Source organism: Ceratotherium simum, chromosome 21, assembly GCF_057802395.1.
Source record: "Ceratotherium simum simum isolate JZ-2026a chromosome 21, ASM5780239v1, whole genome shotgun sequence".
Classification (NCBI taxonomy): Eukaryota; Metazoa; Chordata; class Mammalia; order Perissodactyla; family Rhinocerotidae; genus Ceratotherium; species Ceratotherium simum.
In genome coordinates this window covers 39,798,069-39,823,031 of record NC_141920.1, presented here as the reverse complement: position 1 = coordinate 39,823,031, position 24,963 = coordinate 39,798,069, and the positions used below count along the sequence as shown (strand labels likewise).

At 39.1% G+C, this 24,963-nt stretch overlaps 1 protein-coding gene across 1 annotated transcript in view; it reads right to left on the bottom strand.

Annotated features, from left to right (window-relative positions):
* SPTLC3 (serine palmitoyltransferase long chain base subunit 3) overlaps positions 1 to 24,672 on the bottom strand; it is a 156,735-nt gene extending 132,063 nt beyond the window's left edge. The window contains exon 1 of the mRNA XM_004433748.3: positions 24,248 to 24,672. Within this exon, the coding sequence (XP_004433805.1) occupies positions 24,248 to 24,364 (117 nt within the window). The 5' untranslated portion in view covers positions 24,365 to 24,672. The remainder of the gene's footprint in view (positions 1 to 24,247) is intronic.
* Positions 24,673 to 24,963: the final 291 nt, after the last annotated feature.

Genomic DNA, 24,963 nt, shown 5'->3' with positions numbered 1-24,963 from the left:
TGATAGTACAAGAAGGAGAGGAGAGGAAGGAACAGAAAAAATATTTCAAGAAATATTAGCTGAAAACTCCTCAAAATTGATGAAAAAATTTAATTTATACAACCAGAAGCTTAATGATATTTAAGTAGGATAAAGGCAAAGAGATCCATTCCCAGACACATTATAGTAAAAATGTTGAGAGACAGAGACAGATAGAAAATCCTAAAAGAAGCAAGAGAGAAAACAGTCCGTTACATAACAAACCCCAGAAAGATTAACAGCTGACTTCCAAGCAAACCTGTGGAGGCCACAAGGTAGTGGGATGACATAGTCAAAGTGCTGGAAAAAAAAATGTCAACCAAGAATGCTGTATTATGCAAAACGATCCTTCAAAAATGCAGGCAAAATAAAGACATTCATTCCAAGATAAAAATTGAGAGAATTCGTTGATAGCAGAACTACGTTACAAGAAATACTGAAGAAAATTCTTCAGGGTGACAGCAAGTAACCCCAGATGGTAAGTCAAACTCACCACCTCCCCAAAAAATAACCCCACACAAAAAGCACATAAATTAAATTTGTTAAACTATAAAAGACGGCATAAATACATATTTATTTTCTTTTCTTCTATTAACTGGTTTAAAAAGAAATTGTATAAAAAATGTATGATAATTTTATTGTTGGGCCTATATAGAGACATATATTTGACAATGAGAGCACAAAGGAAGTGGGTCCAAGCAAAGCTATGTTGGAGTAAGGAAATGATATAAGATGGTGATGAGAATCCACAGGAACAAATGAAGAGAACCAGAAATGGTAAATAAGAATGTGAATGAGGAGATTAATATAACAAACTCTTTATCTATGTTGATGTCTATGTCTATGTCTATATCTATATCTATTCTTAGTATCCTTTCTTCCAGGTATCCAGCCTTTTAAAAAGACATAAAATTATATAATGTAATAATTATAACAATATATTATTGTTTTTGTCAAATATATAGATGTAATATTATAACAATAATAGCACAAAAAAGGAGAAGACTATATAGGAGTAACATTTCTATATCCCACTGGAGTTAAGTTTGTATAAATCTGAAGTAGATTCTGATAAGTTAAGATATATATGGTAAGTCCTAGAGCAATCACTAAGAAAATAACTCAAAAAATACAATGAAAAAAATCATTAAAATATTACACTAGAAAATATTTAATGCAAAAGAAAAGAGTAAAGGGAGAATAGAGGAACAAAGAGGACGTGAGACAGACAATAAACAAAAAGTAAAGTGGCAGGCATAAATCCAACTGTATCAATAATAACAGTAAATATGAATGGATGAAACAATCCACTCAGGTGGCATATTGTCAAACTAGAAAAAAACAAAATCAAATCCAACTATAAGCTATCTACAGGAGCCATACTTTAGATTTAGAGATGCAAGTAAGTTAAAAGTAAAACAATGGAAAAATATAGCATAAAAATGGCAACTATAATAAAGCTGGAATGGCTATACTAATATCAGACAAAATAGACTTTAAAACAAAATTGTTACTAAAGATAAAGAGAGACATTTTATATGAGAAAATGGTCAATCCATTAGAAAGATGTAACAATGATAAACATACATGTACCTAACAACAAATCCCAATATGCATGAAGCAAAAACTTACAGAAATGAAAGGAGAAATAGATAATTCCACAATAATAGTAGAAACTTCAATATCGTACTTTCAATAGTTGATATAACAACCAGGCAGAAGACCAACAGGGAAATAAGAGACTTGAAGAACATTATAAACCAACTAGACTTAACAGACATCTATAGAACATTCCCCCACCAAACAGCATAATACGCATTTTTCTCAAGTGCATACAGAACATTCTGCAGTTAGCCATAAAACAAGCCTCAATAAATTTAAAAGGACTGAAATCATGCATAGTATGTTTTACAGTCACAATAGAATTAGAAGTCAATAACAAAAAAAAAAAATTGGGAAATGTACAAATAGGTGCAAATTAAACAACATTCTCCTAAATAGCAAATTGGTCAAAAAAGAAATAAAGAGAAATTAGAAAACACTTTGAGATAAATAAAAGTGATGACACATATACCCAAACTCATTGGACATAGCTAAAGCAGTACTTAAAGGAAAATTTATAGCTCTAATGCCTATATTAAAAAATGAGAAAGATCTCAAATGAATAACATGCCACTTTACCTTAAGACACTGGAAAAAGAAGAGTAAACTACAGCTAAAGCAAGCAGATAGAAAGCAATGATAAAGATTGGAGTGGAAACATGAAATAGAGAATAGAAAAAAGTTGATTCTTCTAATAGATCAACAAAATTAAGAAACCTTGAGCTGGATGAACTAAGTAAAAAAAGAGAACACTCAAATTACTAAAATCAGGAAGGAAAGAGGGACATTACTACTGATCTTACAGAAATAACATTGCAAGTTATTACTATGAATAATTATCTGTCAACATATTGGAACTTAGATGGCATGGACAAATTTAAGAAAGACATAAACTATAAACACTGACTCAGTAAGATGTAGAAAATCTGAATAGACCCGTAACAAACAAAGGCATTGAATTAATAATTAAAAACTTCCCACATAGAAGGTCCAAGCTTAGATGGCTTCACTTGTGAATTTTACCAAGCATTTAAAGAATTAACAGCAAGTCTTCTTAAATTCTTTTAAAATATCAAAGAAGAAGAAACACTTCCCAACTCATTATATAAGGCCAGTATTATCCTGGTACCAAAGGCAGACAAAGACATTCACAGGAAAAGAAAACTACAGACTGATATCTTTTATGAATATAGACACAAAAATCCTTAAGAAAATATTAACAAAAATACATCCATCAAACATACAACAATGATTATACACTGTGACCAAGTGGAATGTATTCTAGGAACGCAAGCTAAAACATTCAAAATCAATTAACATTCAAAAATCAATTAACCTAATACATCATATCAATAGAATAAATGTCCAAAATTACATAATCATTTCCATAGAAGCAGAAAAAGCATTTGACAAAATCCAACACCGCTTGGTAATAAAAATATTCGACAAACCAAGAATGGAAGGGAAAATCCTCAACCTGATAAAAGGAATCTATAAAAAATCCACAGCTAACATCGTACTTAATAGTGAAAGATTGAATGCTTTCTCCCTAAGATCAGAACCAAGACAAGTATCAACTATCACCACTTCTATTCAACAGTGTACTGGAGGTTATAACCAGGGAAATTAGGCAAGAAAATGAAATAAAAGGTATCATATTGGAAAGAAAAAAATAAAACTCTATTTCTAGATGATATGATCTTGTACATAGAAAACATCCATTAAAGAACATACTAAAAAATTGTTAGAGCCAACAAATGAGTTCAGCAATGTTACAGGATATAAGATCAATACACAAACCAATTTATTTCTATACACTAGCAATGAACAATCAGAAAATGAAAGTAAGAAAATTTCATTTACAATAGCATCAAAAAGAATAAAATATTTAGGAAAAATTTAACAAAAAAGTGCAAGACGTACATTAAAAACTACAAACCATCATTAAAAGAAATGAAAGACATAAGTAAGTGGAAATATATCCCATGTTTACAAATTGGAAGACTTAAGATTGTTAAAATGGCAATATTCCCCAAATGGAACTACAGATTCAACACAATCCCTATCAAAATCCCAGCTAAATTTTTGGAGAAATTGACAAGCTGATATTAAAATTCATATGGAAATGCAATGGACCCAGAACAATCCTGCAGAAAAACAATGTTGAAGAAAAACAATAAAATTGGAAGAATCACACTTCCCAATTTTAAAATTTACTACAAAGCTACAGTAATCAAGACATATACATCCATGAAATAGAACAGAGAGTCCAGAAATAAGCCCTCACGTTTACAATCTATTGATTTTTGACCAAGGTGCCCAGACTATTCAGTGGGGAAATAATAGTTTTTTCAACAAATGTTGCTGGGACAACTGGATATGCACACAAAAAAGAATGATGTTGGACCCCTTCCTCAAAACATACACAAAAATTAGCTCAAAATAGATTATAGACCTAAGTGTAAGAGCTAAAATTATAAAGCTCTCAGTAGAAAATATAGGAGAAAATGTCCGTGACCTTGGGTTTGGCAAAGCCTTCTTAGATATGACACTAAAAGCACAAATAATAAAAAGGAAACATAGGTAAGTTGTACTTCACCGAATTTAAAACCTTTTATGCTTCAAAGGACATTATTAAGAAAGGAAAAAGGCAACTCACAGAATTGGAGAAAATATTGGCAAATCTTACATCTGATAAGGATTTAGTATCTAGAATATATAAAGAACTCTTACAACTCAGTAATAAAAAGCCAACCTGATGAAAAATTGGGCAAAGGAGCTGAATAAATATTTGTCCAAAAATATACAAATGGCCAAAAAAGCACTTGAAAAGATGTGCAATATCATTAGCCATCAGAGAAATGCACATTAAAATCATAATGAGATACTACCTCACATCCACTAGGAGGGCTATAATAAAAAGACAGATAATAATAAGTGTTATCAGAGATGTAAAGAAATTGTGATCTTCACACACTGCAGTTCCTTTAAAGGTTAAACACAGAGTTATCATATGACTTAGAAATTCTCCTAGGTATATATCCAAAAGAAATGCAAACACATGTTCACCCAAAAACTTGTACTCAAGTATTCATGGTAGGTAAAAAGTGGAAAGAACAAAGATATCCATTAACTGATAAATGGATAAATAAAATGTGGTATAGCCACACAATGGATTATCGTTTGACAATAAAAACGGAGTATATACTGGCAAATGCTCTAACATGGATGAACCTTGAAAACGTTATACTAAGTGAAACAAGCCATTCACAAAAAACCACATATTGTATGATTCTGTTTATATGAAATATCCAGAATAGATAAATCCATAGAAACAAAAGTAGGTTAATGATTGACTTAGGGTGAGGGGTGGAGGTTAGGAAGAAATGGGCTCTGACTGCTAACGAGTAAGAATTTTGGGGGGGAATGATGAAAATGTTCTCAAATTGATTGCAGCGATGGTTGCACAACTCTGTGAACAAACTAAAACCACTGAGTTGTACAATTTAAATGGATGAATTCTATGGTATGTGAATTGTATCTCAATAGACCACATATATATATATGTAAAGTCTATAGAGGGCTGCTGCTTCCACATCTGGTCATTGAACTGAAGTTGCTGCCAGGTCAGTAGCAGGGCCAGTAATTGGGAAGAAGAGCCGGACCTAAAACACAGGAAAGTGAGGACAAATGGGGACCCACTAGGACAAATTGGAATTGAGTAGAATAAACTAACATCCATATCTGTCTGGCACCATCTTCAACCTTGGTAACGAGCATGTCCAGTACCAAGTGTTGGAGCCAAGAATATGCACACACACCAGTCCCAGCACTCAGAGAAGCTGAAGGAGCAGGATCTGGAAGAGCCACAAGCCCAGTTGCTACCCTTGCCAACAAATGGCTTTTAGATTATAATGACTGTTGCTTCACTTCCACCATCCCAATATTACACAAATTTCTTTTGGTCCAACCCCAACCTGGAAATCCTAGAAATGAGGTTCCAGTTTGGCTAAGTTGACGCAGTATAAAGCCAACATATAAATGAGTGGTACTGCTCAATGGTTTGATAAAAATGATTTTCAAACACCATATGGCAGAACATTGTTAGTAGTTATTGTATATTCATCATGTTCTCTATGTTTCTCAGCCTTCTTTGCAATTAATGTGGGCCATATGGCTCCTTCTGGCTAATGGGCTGTGAGTGGAAATGGCATGTGTCACTTCTGGGTTGAGGCAGCCAAGGGCTGGTGTGCCTTATCTATCTCTCTCTTCCTCCACTATGAGAAACTTATAGGCCACTGGATGCAGATGGTGAAGCTACAGATGGAAGAGGGGTGCTTGATCTGCAATAGACTTTACATATATGATCAATAAAACTCAGTGTGTTGAGATAGTGAGATTTATGGCTTGTCTATTGCAGCAGTTAGTATTATTTACCCCAATTAATGCACCCATCTATACAGATAAGATATAAATATGCCTTCAAGGATAAAGATCATCTGCATCTCTAAGACTCATTTCATTCCTAATGACCCCAAGTTAGTACTCTTGTCGAGGATGGGCTTTCAGAGATAGTAAGAGGTCTATACTTCATTTATGGTTATGTAGGAACACTTCTCCCTCAGAATCCTGAACAAACCCTGTGGTTCAGTTGCCATTACTAAGGAAGAAATAGAACATGGGGTGGGGTGTAACTTTGGGCTTCATGAGCTTAAACACTGAAACTTGAGTGTAAGTGTGTGCAAGGACCATAAAGTCTCTTTTCAAACAGATCATCTGGTGAGGTTTGTTATGTGATGCAGACACTGTTGGTTGCCTACCCTACAGCCATACCCTGAACTCTTTATTTATCACCAGAAGAGCCTTGGTGTTCAGCCGAAGGTGACGCTTCCCTAGCCTCAGGAGGTAAAGCATGATTAGTCCAAGCTAGCCATAGTGGGTTTTTACTTTTACTTTTAAAAGTAAAAAACTTTTACTCTAAAACATTTGAGTGTCTTATTGATTCCAAAGTTGCCATTTATTTCCTTTCTAAAATACTTTGGAATGTCAGTTAGATATGGCTGAAGTTATACAAATAATGCTGCACCAAAGCTTATGAAAGTAGAATGATACAAGAATGATGAGAGTACACAGTTCTACCTTATTTGGAAGGGTACTTAATGTCTTAAAGTTGTAGGGGAATTTGAAGAAATGAGTATTTTAACCATAGCCTTTGTCATGTGATTTGTAGATATATATGTTTAGAAATGCTTTATGAAACTCTTATGTCTCAGTCTAGTTTAACTCATACCATCACATCACAAATAGGTGAGCTCCTTCTGCTTAGTATATGTCATTTGATTCTATACATATACAGTCATGTTCAGTTTGGACATAAGCACCTTCATGATAATTTTATTTCTGATTTTTAAGACACCTGGTATAATTAATCATTAACCTATTGGCAGACCCTGGAATAAGATGTTCCACATGATAAAATCCAAATGGAAACCTCCCACCCGGGGGACCCCAGTAGGATAGCTGGAGTAGATGAAACTGAGTTGTTCAGTCAACTCAAGTTGTTCAGACCACTGAGATAGATGAATATATTACAATTTAGATTAAAATTTATTTTTTTATACTGCCTTAAAACTCCAGCATCAAATCTATACAAAAAGAATTTGTTATTATTGTTGTTTTCCTCTTATTTCAACACTAAACCAGGCCTTATTGAGTGTCTGTGTTAACACATGGTCTGCCGGGAGACATGACATGCCTACAGATGTGCCTACAGGCTGACTACCTGACAAAGAGTACAGGTACTGTAGAGAGATGTTCAGGGTACTGTGGGAACTAGGAAGAAGATGCATCTAACGCTGGCTGGAAGAAGTAGGGGAGACTTCATGAATGAGAAGAGAGTTGACCAAAGGCTTGAAGGGTGAAAGCTGGAAGGATAAGGGCAGTAGGAATGGATAGAGGGAAAGATCCCCAAGATAGAATTGAGAGCATCAGGGGAGTTTCTTGCCAACCTTTTGCGTGGACCACTGAAATCACCTCCTGGATGGTCTCTTTGCTCCATCCTAACTCCTCAAATCTGCAGTTGCTAGATAACTTTTTAACATCCAAGCATCATTTACAGCAGTATTTCTAAAGTGCTCCCTAGAGATGGCCACCAACAAAAATGGTTTTGGAAAGGCTATATACCTCTATGCCGCTTGGTGTGCAAAAGCTAGGATGTAAGAGCCAGGGGAGACATGTTTCTTGTTCATCACTGTATCCACATTGTCAGCACACAGCTTCACATGGTAGGTGCTGAATAAATATTTTCTGATTGGATACCCTTATTGAATGCTATTAAAATACTGAAGTGAAAAACCATTTAACTTTGGGATCCAGGACATATATCAAATGTATTTTTTACCTTTCATATAACTCTACCTATTGCGTGACAAAACTCTCTTTGGGAAGTGTTGGTTTTCAGCATAAAGCTAAGTTTCTTAGCATACAAGACAAGGACCTGCCCAAGACCTCTGATTTCCTGCCTTCCATTTGTTGCCGAAGCAACATCAAACTGCTTTCATTTCACACCCTGATTTTTATCCTCTCCAAACCTTTTCTCATGCTGCCACTTTCCTGAAATTTCTTCAGTTTCTACTCTTTTTCCCTATGGTCCTCTGCTGCCACCTTTCCCTCATCTCCACTGCACATACACATACCCTTTGCCTGCCTAACATCCGCTGTTTAAGACCCAGCCCTGGCTTCACTTCCTAAAAAGATCCAGGCTTGATGTTCTCACTGCATAACACCATCATTACACTCACCACATTGTATTACAATAATATTTTTAAAAGACAAGTCATTTAATAAAAGGACAGAAAATAAAGGGTAACTTACAAATATAATAGCTTTCATTATCTCTTACTCAGGCCTTTCACATATTTCAAATATTTTCACCTCTTGTCCAGTGTGGCAAAGACTCATTGTTCACCAAACCCATTTCCCTTTCCTCTTTCTTACGGCTGGGCTACATGTCCCATATCCTTTGCAGACAAATGTGGCCATGTGACAGAGTTCTGACCGATGTGAAATGGGAGGAAGTGTCCATGGGCCACTTCCATGCCTGGCCCGTAAAAAACCTTTCTTATGATCCATCTCTTTCTCTCTTTCCCCTGTTGCCATCTGAATGCTGATGGCCAAGGTGACCTTTGAAGCCACACATTAGAGATTGCAAAACTTTTGTTAGCCTGGTTCCCTGAATAACTCTTCAGAGAAGAGTCCTCTATCACTGCCTGTTAGACTTAATATGAGTGAGAAATAAACTTCTATTGTGTTACGCCATTGAGATTTGGTGGCTTATTTATTATGACATCTACTATTACCTTAAGGAATACATACTGTAGGAGTTTTGTTAAAATTCTTTCATTTCTAACCATTGCTTAGAAGCATTTGGAAGAAGTCTGAGAACCGATTTACCTCTCCAAGGAAACAAGTGTATTAGGACCCATCTGGGCTGACCAAAATTCAAACTTAAATCTGGGAAGTTTATGCCAGAAAATTAACTGAGTCAAAGATTCGATTCTTGATTTATTGAGCATCTCTGTGTGTTAGGCAGAGCATGATGGAAAAAAGTTTGTTACAAGATTTAGGCTGCAGTGACCGTAGAAGTCAGAGAGAGAGAGAGATTATAAGCGAGGAACTTTTTGAGAGGACAAGTTCTTTATATATTAGCTATTCTAACCCTTTCTTTCTATTCGTGAACAAGTTCAGTTCTTGAGAGGTTAAACTGGTTTCCCATTGTCTTGGCTTTACCCTTCACTACCTGAGAAGTTAGCTAATAGGTCAGGGCAGCCCATGAAGAAAGCCACAGGCTTCCACAGGATGCACCCATACTAGGAAGTGAAGGATTCACAGAAAAGGCAGGATTGCTTGGAGGGGTCTAAATAGAGTCCCTAGGAGAGTGCCCAATGAATATCTGCTGTAAGAATGAGTGAATGAGAGAGAAAGCCAATATTGGGAAAGGTTGGGAGAGGAGGTGAGGGCCTTCCAGGACGGGAGGACCAGCATGGGCACTTGGTGGATGGAAACTAGAGGAGCAGGACTTTGCATTGACCTCTGGCTGGACCTCATGTGTTACCTACTTGGAGATGAGATGTACAGAGCCCGCTGGAATGGAATAGGCCTTCTATGGCAGTGTAAGCCAGATTTCCTCTTTCAGGTAGTGGTGAAAGAAAGGTGCCTTCAGTGGGATGACCCCTTATCAGAACTGCAGGAGGAATGCAGGGCAGAAAGATTTGTAGGATCCTAGTATCCTACCCGGGATGACAGCTGGGGTGAAGGCTCTAAAGTCAATTGGACATAATTAAACTTTGGAACGAAGTGGCTGTCCTTCACCACCCTGCAATGATTGCATTCTTCCGATCTTATTTACAACCAGCTGGCTCACTTGAGAAACACAGAGATTTTATTAAGTTATCCTGATAAACCAGAGAAAACAAGGCACTAATATCACTGGCTTAATATCACTGAAAATAACTACCATCTGCTATCTTCTTGATCACTTATAATGTGCCATGTGAGAACAGTGCTTATCCCTGAGGTGCTCAAACTTTTGTGGCCATGATCTTATTTACTTACGTGATATTCCTAAGAGTAGGTGGTGGATAGCTGTAATAGCATTAGAATTATCTTCACTTAATAAGAGGTACACAGGGCATTAAGCAACTTCCCCAAATTATAAAGCAGGAAAAGGCAGGACTAGGTTGAATTTCTCAACTCCACAACTCCACAATTTCTCAACTTCAACTGGGGTTAAAGCAGAAAAGCTTGAAGTTAGATCTTTGAGACTGGACAGATTGGAACATATTTCAGAAATAAAATAGCCATGGGGCTGAATCTTTTTCCTTTCCAGGTGGGTACTGATAGCTGCAAACACTCCATGGGAAGGCTGACTACCATGTGCATGGACCTGTCCTGGGCCCTGGAAGGATCATTCGGGTAGTGTCTTTTATGGCTCCCATCCTCATGGGGCTCATGGGCTAATGGGGGGTTAAAATGTAATACAGAGTATAACATCTCAGGACTAGAGAGCAAGAAGTATCCAGTGGCAACACCTAATCAAGGGTATGGCAGTGTTAAAAAGCAAACAAGAAGTTTTATAAGTCATTTAATATTTATACATTTGTTCATTCATTCATTCATTCAACAAATACACATTGAGCACCTACTCTGTGCTGGCTGCTGTGCTAGGTCTAGGTGACACAGCGGTGACCAAGAGGCACCACCCCAGACCTCATGACACTCATGATCTATATGTGTGTTGTCCAATATAGTCATCACTAGCCACATGTGGCTATTCGCATTTAAACTTAATTAAATAAATTTAGAGATTTAGATCCTCAGTTGCACTAGCCACATTTCAAGTGCTCAATAATGATATGTGGCTGGTGGCTATCTTACTGGACACGACAGATATACAGCATTTCCATCATCACAGGAGGTTCTGTTGTTCTGAGATTGGCAAATTGTGGCCCACAGGCCAGAGCTAACCCACCACCTGCTTTTGCAAATAAAGTTTTATTGGAACACAGCGACACCCATTTGTTTATGTATTGTCTATGGCTGTTTTCATGCTATAATTGCAGAGTTGAGTAGTTTTGACAAAGACTGTATGGCCCACAGAGCTGAAAGTATTTACTATATGACCCTTTACAGAAAGAGTTTGCCAACACCTGGTTAAGTGGAAATACATATGCAGAACAAATACCTACAAAAATGGAAATGATAAATAAGTAAGGGTGCTGTGGAGTGGCTAGGATGGGGATGTGACCTTGTTCAGAAAAAGAAAAAGGCCTCCCTAAAGAAGATGGCATTTAAAATGAGATGTGAATAGTTAGTAGGAGTTTACCAGGCAGTGTTCCCAAGAGAAGGAAGAGTCTGAGGAATTGCAGGAAGGGGTGAGGGTGTTTGGCTGGCAGGGATAGTGAGGGGGCAGACAGGCAAATGTCAGTTCCAGGAGAGGAATGCCATCCACTTTATCCATTGCTCATGCTCCAGTGCCTAAAATGGCATCTGGTATGTAGTAGGTATCCAATAAATATTTGTTGAATGAGTAGGCTGGGAAGGTTATGCAGAGCTCATAAACCGAGTTTAGGATAGCAGTCTTAATCCTAACAAGGGAAGACATTGACGAGTTTTAAGCAAATGGTCGCTTAAAAATCTGATTAAGATATATGTTTTCAAAAGGGCCCTTGCAAGGCCATGTGGACATTGGACCTTCAGGGAGCCCCCACATTCAATGATTCATAGTCGTTGATGGTTGTGTGGTTGGTAATTTTAACGTCTCTCCCGAATCCATTGTGAAAGATTTGATGAAGCAAACTTGTTTAGTTGATTCTGAAATTTTGAACTTATGACCAAAAATCAAAAGGAAAGTGTCTCCTAAACCGAATGAGAATGAACCAACACAGAAGTGTGCACTGTGGCATTTCTTTACCATGCCAGGCAGCCAGTGACTCATAGGTAAGTTATAACAGGGGTGGGGCTCCTGGAATCGCACAAAATGTGGTTCTGAGAGTCATTTGGCTGAGCTCAGTGGACCGAACTTGGATTACAAACAATGGTTTTTCTCTTTGAATCAAATTGAAACAATTTCTTCTTGCACCTTGATGATGCTGAACCACTGTACCTGGGCCCCACCCAAAACTTCTGTTCCCTGAAGCTAGACCAAACAGTGCCTGACATTCAGCAACACTGAAGCCGAAAGAGAGAAACTTGCCAAGGATTCAGTTGTTTCTTCTACGTGTTTATTAGAATTTGTTTCATGGTTGCACACACCTATTCTCCTTGCTTCATCCCCCCTTTCTCTGCCTGTCACCTTATAAAATCACACACATTTTATCCATTTCAAGAGCAACCTAGGAACCTATAACCTGATTATCTTTTGCTTGCCTTTGAAGACAAAAATGTGTCCTTAAAGAGATAATGCTTCCTTGAATGTATACAGATTCCCAGGCTGAAATCTTTGGTTTTCATGGAAGGTAGCACAAGTCATTTTATTTTCTATGAAAACTTTTTGCTCTTTGGAAGAATAAGCATACTACCTCCAAACAACTACTTCACCAAGAATATGATACCACGATAATTTATTTCTTTGCTTCCAAAAAATCTGATAATATCCATGGTCATAGCTATAATTACCTGATTAATTTTTCTTATCATGTGCCATGTAATGTAGAAAAAAAGTAACTTCTCCCAGAGCAAGGCTAGTTTTGACTAGTTTTTACCCATACTCCTGAATCAACCAGCTTAGTGGATCCAGGCATTTTGGTTTTTAGCTATCATAGTTTCTGAGCCCCAAGTAATGGATGGGTACAAGGCATGAGTCATCTGATTGGTATAAAGATTGATATTACCCTTAAGAAAAGAAAACTGAAGTCTGTAACCTGTTTATTTCAGCCTTGAGTAATTTTCTCAGGCCACCATGTGGAGTGCTTCTGTTTCTCACTCTAGGTACCCGATTCATTGGTCTTGCTAAGAATTGGACCAATGAGAAGCATGGCCTCTTAGAGAAAATGCCAGCCCCTCTTGCATAAACTAACAAACCAATTCCTGAGGTACATCGGTTGTGGGATTTTCCCAAGTGCTCAAATTATTTGCATGGAGTGGCAAAAAGTGTTAGTGTCAAGAGCTCCTACGGGGCTTGTTTTTGGTTCTATGACGTGAAAGGCAGTGTTGTGTGGCGGAGCTAGAAACTGGCAGTGGACAGAAGTGTGTCTTGCCCTGGATCAGCCATTTTGAGATCTTGGGCAAGTGATGGCACCTATTTGAGTCTCAGTTGCCTCTTGAGAAATGTGTCACTAAGATCTAGAAAATGAGATAACATGCTTCTCTGAGATTTCAGATTAGTTCTGCCATTATTATTCAAGTGTTTGAGAAGATCTGGAGCCTAGTTTCTTTAGGACTAGTTATCAGAGTAGGTGGCTGAGAAACACACCATGTTGCAAGAACCCAAGAGTTCCTACATGTCATCAGTGTCATTGCTTCGGGCAAGCTTAGTAAAGGAATCAAGAAGTGACTTGATCCATGTTCCCCTGCTGGGTCTGAAGCAAGCATTCATGATGTCACGTGTTTGAAAATGGAGTTGAAGCTGAACAAGGGCACAGAAGAAGGTAATTCTGGGGAATACACACACTATATAACACAAGGATGTGAAGACAAAGGTAAATGATTTTTAAATAAAGATTTATTGAAAGTTGTGCCATGTAAAATCACTTTGCTGCCTGGCTATGGAAATCTAAGGGAAAAGTTAACATATTTCAAGGCTTTTAGAATCTCATGGATTTTTTTTTTTTTTTTGGTGAGGAAGATTGGCCCTGAGCTAACATCTGTGCCCATCTTCCTCTATTTTGTATGTGGGATGCTGCCACAGCATGGCTTGAGGAGTGGTGCATAGATTTATGCCTGGAATCCGAACCTGTGAACCCTGGGCTGATGAAGCAGAGCATGCAAACTTAACCACTATGCCACTGGGCTGGCCCTTGGGGTTTTTTTTTTTTTTTAATTACTAAGACTGATTCCCAAAGCTGCTCTTCTGAGTAAGTGTAATAACCAAAATAGCACTTTTTTTTCTTGCTGTGAATTAAACTACTGAAGGACAAAGGCCCTGATTTTTTTCACTTCGTACCTATTCTTGTGAGGAGCAGTTGATGGTGTTGTATGCACTGAATAAGAGCTTAATAAACAGCCCTCGATAAATAGCCCTATTGTAGCCAGTTCTTTGAGACATCCCTGAACTTAGAGTCAGAATGTCTGGAATTGTTGTCCAGCTCTGTCCCCATCATCCATGTGGCTTTGATCTCTTTACTTTTCCAAGCTCTGGTTGTTTCATCCCTAAAATGGGTCAATAGCAGTAGTTCGATCTACTTCACAGCATTGCTGTGAAGGTCCAGTGAGATCCTGGCTATAAGGATCATTGTACAGATATAAGGATCTTTGTAGTTGATGCTAAAGGTTAAAGGGGCAAAGAATTGGTTAAGTTTTTAAGAAATCGTTGTCTTAATTTTGTGTTCCCAGAAGCAGATCCTGAGTAAAGGATTCAAATGCAAGTTGTTTATTTAGAAGGTGACCCCAGGAAGCACTGGTAGAGGAGGGGGGATGAGATAGGGAAGAGAAGGAAACCAGTGAAGGGTGTGCTATCAGGCCATTTACTACTGTGGGCAACTGGAGCTCGCTTCCACTGGGGACTCTGAGAGACAGTGTGAACATGCCTCAGCGTTTTCCACCTGAGGGGTGAGAGAATGTGGGTGTTTATCCTCCTGCTCCCATTAGTCAATGGTTGAGGGCTGCTCCTAGGGTTTTGATTCTCTGGCACTTCTGACCTGTTGCACACTAGAGCAGAACAGTCTTCAGGGGGCCAGGGAAAGTCCTCAGGCAAAGGACACGGAAGCTGGCCTTGGGAAGTAAGGCTGTGTCCACGGAAATAGTAAGAGCTGAGAGGGGAAGTAAACATGGAACCAATAGCATCTGCTATTGTCATCCTGATTTCATAATTGCACCACCTTTCCACCTAATCTTCATCTCTCCATATTATTATTCTGTAATATTCAGTTTGTTTTCATTTGAAGACTTGTTGGTCTTTTACTCAAGTATTTTTGTCACTGTATGTTAAAGGCAGTGACAATATGCAATCCAATTTGCAAACTTTCATCATAATTTGGTACTGTTTCACCAAAGAAAGGCTAGGGATAGAAACAAGCGATATTCCTGCAAGGGCCGACATTAATAATAGCTCACAGTTATGGGGAATTTCTTCTGGTTGTTGGCACTGTTCTATGTCTTTGCATGCGCTACCATATTTATTTCTTAGAACAACCCTATCGGGCAGGCGCTACTATTAACCCCATCTTCCAGCTGGAGAAACTGAGGCGCAGAGAAATTATTCCACTTGCTCAGGGTCACAGAGTTACCAACGTGGAGCTGGAATTCAAGCCTAGGTAGTGCCAAGGGGAAGCTCTACTCCCAACTTCTACATGATGATTCAGTTTATTAGGGCAACGTGGCTGTGGGGTGTGGTAACAGGTTATGTGATATTAAGAGTCAGAAAATCCTGGTTCCACTACTTTACAGCCATGTGGGTGACTGCTTTCTTTAAACCTCAGATCCTTATATGTGAAATTTGAAAGCCTATTGTGAGGATTAACAATAGCAGAAAGAGCAAACACATAGTAGGTCCTCATGCGTGGTAGCAATCATTAACTCTAATTAATATTAATTCCTCTGACATGGTGTTCTAAGATATGTGAAAAAGGAAGCTCTCTACATGTGGCTCTTATTTGGGGAAATAGAAAAGGAAGTGCTTTTACTTCTTACATGAGAAAAATGCAATTTTGCAATATCAATCTTGAAATCGAGGCTAAAGAACTTGCAACAGCAGTTACCACTTTGAGTCATCAAATATGGTGGTCCCTGGCTGTTTGCTTTAACAGGTTGGAGGTTTCCAAAAAATTACAGCTTCCCAGAAAGGGCCATGGTCTAGGTATCAAGAGACTGGGGGGGCGGGTCTTACACTGGTGTGACCTTGAATGTCCTCACTTAGTTTTGCTGAGCCTCGTTCCTCCATGTGTAAGAAGACAGGGGATGGAGTGGAATTGTAAGAATTTATAAACTAAGTTTCCTTCCTGCTAGCTGGATTATACTAAAGACAAAAAAAAAAAAAAAAAAAAAAAAAAACGAAAATGGCTCTCGATTCCTTTGGAGTTGAATGTGTACAATAGGGGAGTTTCTCTAGTGAGACAGCCTCTCTTGAGCCCTTCCTTTACCTCATTAGGCGCCAATTTAATTATTACTTAGTTCTTTTGTCCAGAGATTAAACTCTCCAATTTTAAGTTAACAGTCTTATAATATCTTTCCACAGTCAAAACTATATTATGAAACTTTTTCCGATAAGAACAATCAAAAGGTAATGTAGGTCAAAATTCATTGAAGGATATACTTCAGATTTGTGCATTTCATTATATGTAACTTTTGCCTTAAAGGAAGAAAAAAAATAACTATAGGAAAATTTTGAAGTCTGGTTAATGATATGCATGTGGAAGAGTTGAAGGGTGAAGTGTATTGATTCTACAACTGTCTTTGAAATGCATAAAACATGGATTCATGGATGGATAAGAGGATAGATAGATGTGATAAAACAAATATAGTAAAATGTTAATTGTAGAATCTAGGTGGTAGGTATATGTATACTCATTGTAGAACTCTTAATTTTTCTGTAAATTTATAAATATTCACAATAAAATGTTTAAGGAAAAAGCATTTTTTTCTAGTGATAAAAACACAGGGGCCGGCCTGGTGGCACAGTGCTTAAGTTTGTGTTCTCTGCTTTGGCGGCCCGGGGTTTTCGGATTTGGATCCTGGGCGCGGACATATGCACCGCTCATTAAGCCATGTTGTGGCAGCTTCCCGTTAGCAAAATAGAGGAAGATTGGCACGGATGTTAGCTCAGCGACAATCTTCCTCAAGCAAAAAGAGGAAGATTGGCAACAGATGTTAGCTTAGGGCCAATCTTCCTCACCAAAAAACCCCCAAAAACACAGATCCTAGGGCCAGCCTGCACTATTAACTAGAAGTTTAATCTTAGGCAAATTTACTTAACTTTTGTTGGATCAGTTGACTCATCGAAAAAAATGGGCTAGTAACAGCGTCAAACTCATCAGGTTGTTGTGAGGATCAAATGAGGTAGTACTTGCAAAGATCTTAGGATGTAGTGTGATGCAAAAGTTGATTAAATGAAATTTTAAAAATCATCTCATTTACAGGGTCATTGGTGGGAAACCAGATTATACTGACTTTTCTTGGACATTCAACCCTGAGAATGCAGAATTTTATTAAAACTAGATGACAGACCTATACACCCTGAAGTATTAGTCATTTTACCTCTAATCCAGGTACATTTCATCTCCTGCTAAGAGGAAATGGAATCATCAGGATGAATTAATAACATTTAATTTCTATTTTCATTTCTTTCAGAAAGTTTCACTTGCTTAAAGCTTGTTCCCTGACCTCAGGCTTGAAGTATACATAATATCTGCATGTCAGTATAAAAGCCTGTAGCCACCTGGCCACACAAAATAATCTAGTAAGTTAGTGATTTTTAAGAAGAGAGCAGTGAAGAGTAGTTATGTTCTCCAACAAAGGTTAGGAAACCTGTAAATTAGTTAATAAGAGATTATACACTTCGAAGTCTATAAAGAAGCCTGTGTATCATATGAGTGGGACCTTTCCAGTCTTTTAAAGAACTAGGCATGTGGACAGAAAGTGGCAATTTAAATAACAAACACAACAAGCTGGAATTAGAGTTCTTACAAACAATAGATTAGTGAAAACAGGTGGTCTTTGTTCATTCCACAAATATTATTGATCACCTACTATGTACAGGCTCTGGTCTAGGTGCTGGGGATTCAGCATTGAATAAGAGAGAAATACTGCCCACATGGAGCTCACATTCTAGAGGCAGAGACAGACAACTGATAGGAAACAGATTAATGTGTGTGTTTATATGTGCGTGTGCGTAGATGGTGTTAAGTACTAAAGAAAACAAGCAGAAAAGGGAGGGAGGAAGGGAGCAGGTTTGCAATTTTAGATAGAATTGTGAGCTTATATCTCACAAAGAAGGTAGCGTTTTAGTAAGGACTTGAAAGGAGGGAGGGCAGAGGCATATGGGTATCTGGGAAGAGCAAATGGGAGAGGAAGTGCGAATGTCTTCAGAGGGGAGGATGCATGGCTTGCTTGCTCTAATGTGGCATGGCTCCTTGCTCTAAAAGGAGCTGGAGATGAGTCACAGAGGACCAACCCATGGGGCCTTATGGCCATTGTAAGGATTTTGGCTTTTACTCTGAGTGAAATGGGAGCCATGGGAAGGATTTGAACAGAAGAGTAACATCTTGATTTCATTTCAACAGGATCATTCTGGCTGCTGTGTTGAGAACAGTCTTGCTAGTGGTGGAGGGGAGGGCGGGGGTGGAAGTGGGATATGGCAATTTAAAAATAACTCCACGAATTCTTTGATAGTCTTCCCATTGACAGGTGGGATTGTCCCTTCCTCTTGAACCTAGTAGGCTTCTCTGTGACCACTTCATCCTATAGAGTAGGGTGGAAGTGAAGCTGATCTCTGATACTAGCTTATAAAAGGCCATGAGATTTCTACTTCATTTACTAGAAACTTCTCTTGGAGCCCTCCCTGCTGGAGAAGCCACATGTGGCAATCCAGTCCACAGTCCTGGCTTGTCAGAACTGGTTTTTCAGCCATTCCAGCCTGGATGCCAGACATGGGAGTGAGGAAGCCATCTCGGAGGCAGATCCTCCTGACCCAGCCGTTCCAGGCCCAGCCAATTGAGTCATCCCAGCTGAGGTCCCAGTTATCATGGAACAGAGAAGAACTGCCCGTCCTGCGTCTTTTCTGAATTCCTGACCAGCAGAATCCATGAGCATAATAAAATGGTTGCTGTTTATTTGTCACCATGTGTTGGGATGGTTTGATATGCCACAATAGATACCTGGGACACAGGGAGAAGAGATGGGGCTCCTGCAACAATCCAGGTGAGAGATACTGTGGCTGAGACCAGAGTGGTTGCTGTGGGGGAGGTGAGGAGTGGTCGGATTCTGGACATACTGTGAAGGTAGGGTCATGAATTTCTTGGCTGATTGAATGTAGAATGAAAGACAAAAGTCATGAATGATGCCCAGGTTTTTGGTTTGAGCCACTGGAAGGACAGAGTTGTCATTTACTGAGATGGGAAAGACTATAAGGGGGGCAGGCTTGGGGACAGAGGGAGGGAGTATCAGGAGCTCAGTTTGGACATGTTAAATTGGAGATGCCTTTTGATTACCCAAGTGGAAAGATCAAGTAGGCAGTTGGAAATGACATATATCTATATAGAAACACGTATGTCACATGTATGTATATATATACATGCACACATGCCACCTGCCACCAGGGATTGTACTGAACACTCTTATAATAGCAGTAGAAAATAGCAAGATGGCTGCAGGCCAGCTTCAACAGATACAGCTATCATTTAATGAGCATCTACTATATGTGTGGCAGTTATTGGGAGCCTCACAAATGCTATCTCATTTATTATTCACCATTGCCTTGTGAGGTAGGGATTAGAGACGTGAAGCTACCTGCCCAATGGGGTACAGCTAGTAAGGGGCAGAGCTGGGACTCAAACTCAGTTCCATCTGTTGTTGAGTTAGTGATCTTGCTGCTATCATTCTTCCTTAAGTGGTTCTCTGGGAAATCCTGAGGGGTGCTGGGGTGTAAACAGCCACCAGAAAAGAAATATCTTTCCGGGAAGTTCATTTTTACTCAAGGTTTTAAAAGTAGTTTTATAGTAAAAAAAATATATATGAATGTATTATAGAATAGGATGCAAAATTCTAATATAAATTTTTTAATGTGGGCTTGTTGCCTGAGTCGCTTTCAGTTATGTGTGGTTTTCTCTCCTCGTTGGATCAATTTATGAGTCCCTTACCATATCTTCTCTGGACAGGTTGATTTGCTGGTTTTTCTGGTTGGGTTGTGAGAGCAGATGTAGCCTAATTAATAAAGACATTCCAGAGCTGAGGTTCGTCACTTGGGGATCTGAGAAAGTCAGGGAATACATGAACTCTCTACATGGACAATTTTGTGATTACGGACATATCATTTTTCTATAGATAATATCTCTCAGCTTCTCAAAGGACCCTTGACCCACATGGCAGAGAAAGAACAGTCACATATAACTTGTAGATAACAGGATAATCATGATTTGCACATTGCCCTTTTCTTGGGCAACTTTTGAAGGCCCAGTTATACCATATCTAGAGAACAATAATGATGACCAAGCTTTATGAATGCGTTGTCTAATAAAAGGTTTGTGTGTCACTTCCTGTGAATTCTGAGAGATTAAGTTTGGCCAGTAAAGTATTGTCAATTCCATAACATTCCGATGAACACTTTGGCACCTAATATTTGAAATCATGTGGTTGGTCATAGCTGTTCTTCAATCGTGCATATTCCAGGATCAAGTGTGAATATAACAATTCAGGAAAATGAGGATGTAAGACTCATCTATTGCTTTTTAAAAATATAAAGGAATTCTAAATTAAGAAGAGCCAAAGTCCCTGAACCATTCTTCCTAAATGTATATGAGAAAATAGCACTCTGTCTATGACCTCTTATTTTTCTCATTCTAGATGCCTACAGTTCAGAGATTCCAGATTTGTGGCTTGTAGCAATGTGTTCTTGGAATCTACACTATTTGAATTTTTAAAGATTAGATGCCAATACTTAAAAATCAGGAGATTCTCTCCTCCTCACACCCCATTTGGATTTCCAGCTTCTTTTGAAAATCATAGGATCTGTCAACACAGGACGTGTTTTTCCCTTGTGGCGACAAAGAGCTTTGTTCAGGTAAACCCATCCTTACCAATCCTTATTGTCCCTCACCAGGCCCTGCCAGCCTTCTAGGCATTTGCAATCTCAACCTCTGCTATAATCAAATAATCTCCAATGTGGCAAAACTCTTGAGTGGAACAGGATTCAGATGGCACTGTGATGGAAAAAGTAGATTATGGAGAACAATTTTGAATAATTCTCTGAGCTATGCTTATAGTATTTTTTTTTCCCAAATGTTTAATCTAAATTGTGAATTGCCTGGCCAACATCTTTGTTTATAATGTGGTGGCAATGGCTCCTTCTCACATGAATTTATAGATTTGTATACTTTAAAATTCCAGTAAAGCTACATTAATTCAGGCCAACTGAGACGAAGGTGACAATACTTAGTAAAAAGATTAAGTGTGTTTCAAAATAAATGTAGTGGATTCCTTGCAAGTAACTAGGTTAACATCAATTTACCTCTAACAGTAGAGAAAGATTTTCTAGGAAACTTTAACAAATAGATAAAATTAATTTATAATTGGTAGTATTAAATATACTTAAAAGCATGTATTCTTTTAATTAACAAAACATCTGCACCTGAACACACACACTCTCCAAGCCAACTATTTCTTCATGGATAATGCAATGAATTACAAACCCCCTGAATAATTACACTTCAGATTTGGAAGCATTCAAATGATTCTGCTTTTGTATTGGTGAGTTCATTGTATTTGGCTATACCAGCCAGATACTTATCATAAGCATACAGTCCTTATACCAAACACAAAACAAAACAAAATGAAAGTGTACGGCTGAGGAAAAGGCATCTTTGCCAAAGGTGGAAAGCAAATGCATGGCCGAAACAAACTCTTCCCTCAAACTGCAAATGCCAGCACTGAAAAGGGTTGTGGTGAGATTGCAGAATGACTTTTCTAGGCATTTTAAAGAAATAGAATAGACACAGGTTCACTTATTTATTGCTGCTTAACAAACCACCACCACACTTCAAACAAGTATCATTTGTTTGCTCAAGAATCTGTAACTTGGGCAGGGCTCAGTGGCGACAACTCATCTATACTCCAAGATGTATCAATTGGAGCAGACAGACCCCAGGGCTGGAGGATTTGTTCCCAGGATAGCTCACTCACACAGTTTACAAGGTGATGCTGCATCTCAGGTAGGAGCACAGCAAGGATACTTGGTTTCTCTCTACTTGGGCTTCTCTTCAGGGCTGCTTGGGCTTCTTTCAAGCTTGGTGGCTGGGTTCTAAGGGTGAGTGTTCCAAGAGTGTTCAAGCTACAAGGTTTTTGGTCAAGACTCAGTTTGGTAAAAGTCCTCAAAGGAAAATGGACCAAAACCAGTGACTGAAGATTATGACAGTAAAGACAACTTCATCCACATCATAGAGGGGAAAACAGGCCCTTGTGTTCCCTCCACTAAGATCTCAGCAGGGTTTCTTCTTTCTGGAAAATATTTTTTAAGCCATAATTGAGGCTCTCAGTGGAAGCCAATTTCAACTTAGTAACTCTTAAATATATCTAAGCCAACAGATTCTGGATGGCCCTTCAGAAAGAGCTGTCAGAAAGACAGCAGCAAGTCCTGATATTCCCTGATGCTCTTAGGGAAACCTCAATGTCCAAAGACGTTTAGAGTCTTGCAGGAGTACTTAGTAATGAACCTTTAGGATTCTGGTTTTCATCCTTACTTTGGAGTGGTTGTAACCATCTAGCTAAGTTTCTAACCTCAGACACTAGAAGGTGGTTTCAAAACCAAGATAAAGAGAGGAAAGAACGGCTTTGGGGGCATCTCTGCTCACATGAGAACCCTCAGAGTCAGAAAGGTCCAGAGGGCGAGTAGGTGAGTGGCCAGCGTTACAGGCATGTCAGGGCAAGGAGCATCTTGTGTGGTAGTGGTCTGAATCAACAGCAATGTAGAGATGGTGGATATTATTTCAACTGCCCTCATGCAAATGATGGGAGTTGAGTGCTTTCTCTTTACATTGCATTAGGTTTAAATACTCAGCTGGAAGAGGCCAGACCTGAGGTTTTTGGTAGACTCTTCCAAGGCTAGGATAATGCCTTTTGTTAAAAGGGGAACAAATTTTAGGGACCACAGCCTGTTCACACACAACCCAGGCTCCAGAGCGCCACCCCCACCTCTTCCAGCTGGACACACAAATTTAATACACTGAGTGGTGGACTGGGCCCAGCCAGCCAGCCCCTCCTGTTCTGTGATGTTAGAACGATCTGACCTTCCCCTGGGCGGATGCTGGTTCTCCAGGGATGGATAAGTGATGGAGGACTGCAGGGGATCCTTGCCCAACTTCTCATTTCCCAACAGTGAAACTACCTGTTGGCTATGCTAGTTTGCCCCTGAAGCTGATCAGGTCACCCCTGCTGCTCAGAGCAGAGGGCCAGGGCATCATGTGGGAAGTTGGGAACTGCCTTTTTACGAGTACCTCGTAGACCCTGGCTCCCTCTTTGAAAAAGCTGACAACATTTTTTGAGTTCCTCCACTGCCTCAGTACATCCCATCAAACATTCTGTCACAGCAGAAGCCAACAACAACAACAAAAAAGTATCAAATGGGAAAACAATTAAAAGTCTGTTTGTTTCCTGTGTGCAGCATGTAACAATAAGCCACCCTCTTCTGAAGTGTCTTAGAAAGGAATGCCTGTGATGTGAAGTTTCAAAGAAAGACTTTGGCCAAAAATCAAGCTGAAAGTTATGACAATGCTCCACTAAACACCGGAAAGAATTCGCCTTTCAGCCTGAGAGGCATTTCTCATGTACTGGGGGAAAATGCCGTCTCCACCACATAACCTCGGGGACGTTTACTTTCACTTCCTCTTTTTCTTATGAGGCACGATGAATGTAGCCTGTTGTCATTTCTGATGGACTGAATTTAGCTGAGAAATGTGGGCCTTCACAACTCTGCTCCCCAAAATGATTGAGAGAAAATGAAAGTCTAGTAGGTATGTTTCTATTTTAGGGGTTTAAAGCTCTTGGGTTTACGTGTGTCCTCTCTTGTATAGAGAAGAAATTCTCTCCTAAACCCACACCCAAACTTTCTGGTAGCCAAGTATTTGAAATTAGCTGAAGTGAAGAGTCAAATCACATAAAACACTTCGTAAACAGGACTGTCAGTTAGGACAGCTTCAAACAGCTTTACAAAGCAACATTGAAACGTTCAGTTCCTTCAGTGTAAGGGGGAGGGATTGCCTCTTACCTGGGCTTCTTTCACTGTCCCATTCTGTGTGCAGTTTCCACTTTGCGAGCCGTCACTCTGTTTCCAGTGATTGTGAAGACTCCCATTGCACACAGCACCACCTCCAGAATTAGCCATTTGTGAGAAATGATGGAAGCCGGCAGGTTTTCCTCCAGTGGTTCTTGGCAAGCTTTTGTTTTGAAGTTGGTGAGGGAATGGGATAAAGCACTCTGGGCTGAGCCCTTGGAGGAATCCTACCAATCAGGCTTTTCCAGAAGAAGAGCAACAGCCTATCTTTTGGGCAGATCTTTGAAAATAAAAACAAATGGTTACTTTTATATTCTTCAACTCAGAATGTGGCCTCCATGGCAAGAAACCTGCTCCTGAAAGCATAGAGGAGATTGCCCATGCAGGCTCCTTGTGTGGACTGAGGACACCAAGAGACTGCAAAGCCCAGTGGCAAACGACGAGGAGGCGGGCCTGGAGGTGGAGGATCTTTTAAAGACACACACACATGCACAGCACACTCACATGGAGTCTTCTATGTACAGTCAGTTCCGAATTTACGTCTATATGCCACCCCCTCCCTCTTGCATCTAATTACATTTTTTTGATTGTAAACGGAGCTCAAAGTCAACATTTCTTTTTGCAGTAAAATAACATTCACAAGTGGTTGCCAGGAACTAGAGGGTGGAGAGAAAGGAAAGTTACTGTTTAATGGGCACAGAGTTTCAGTT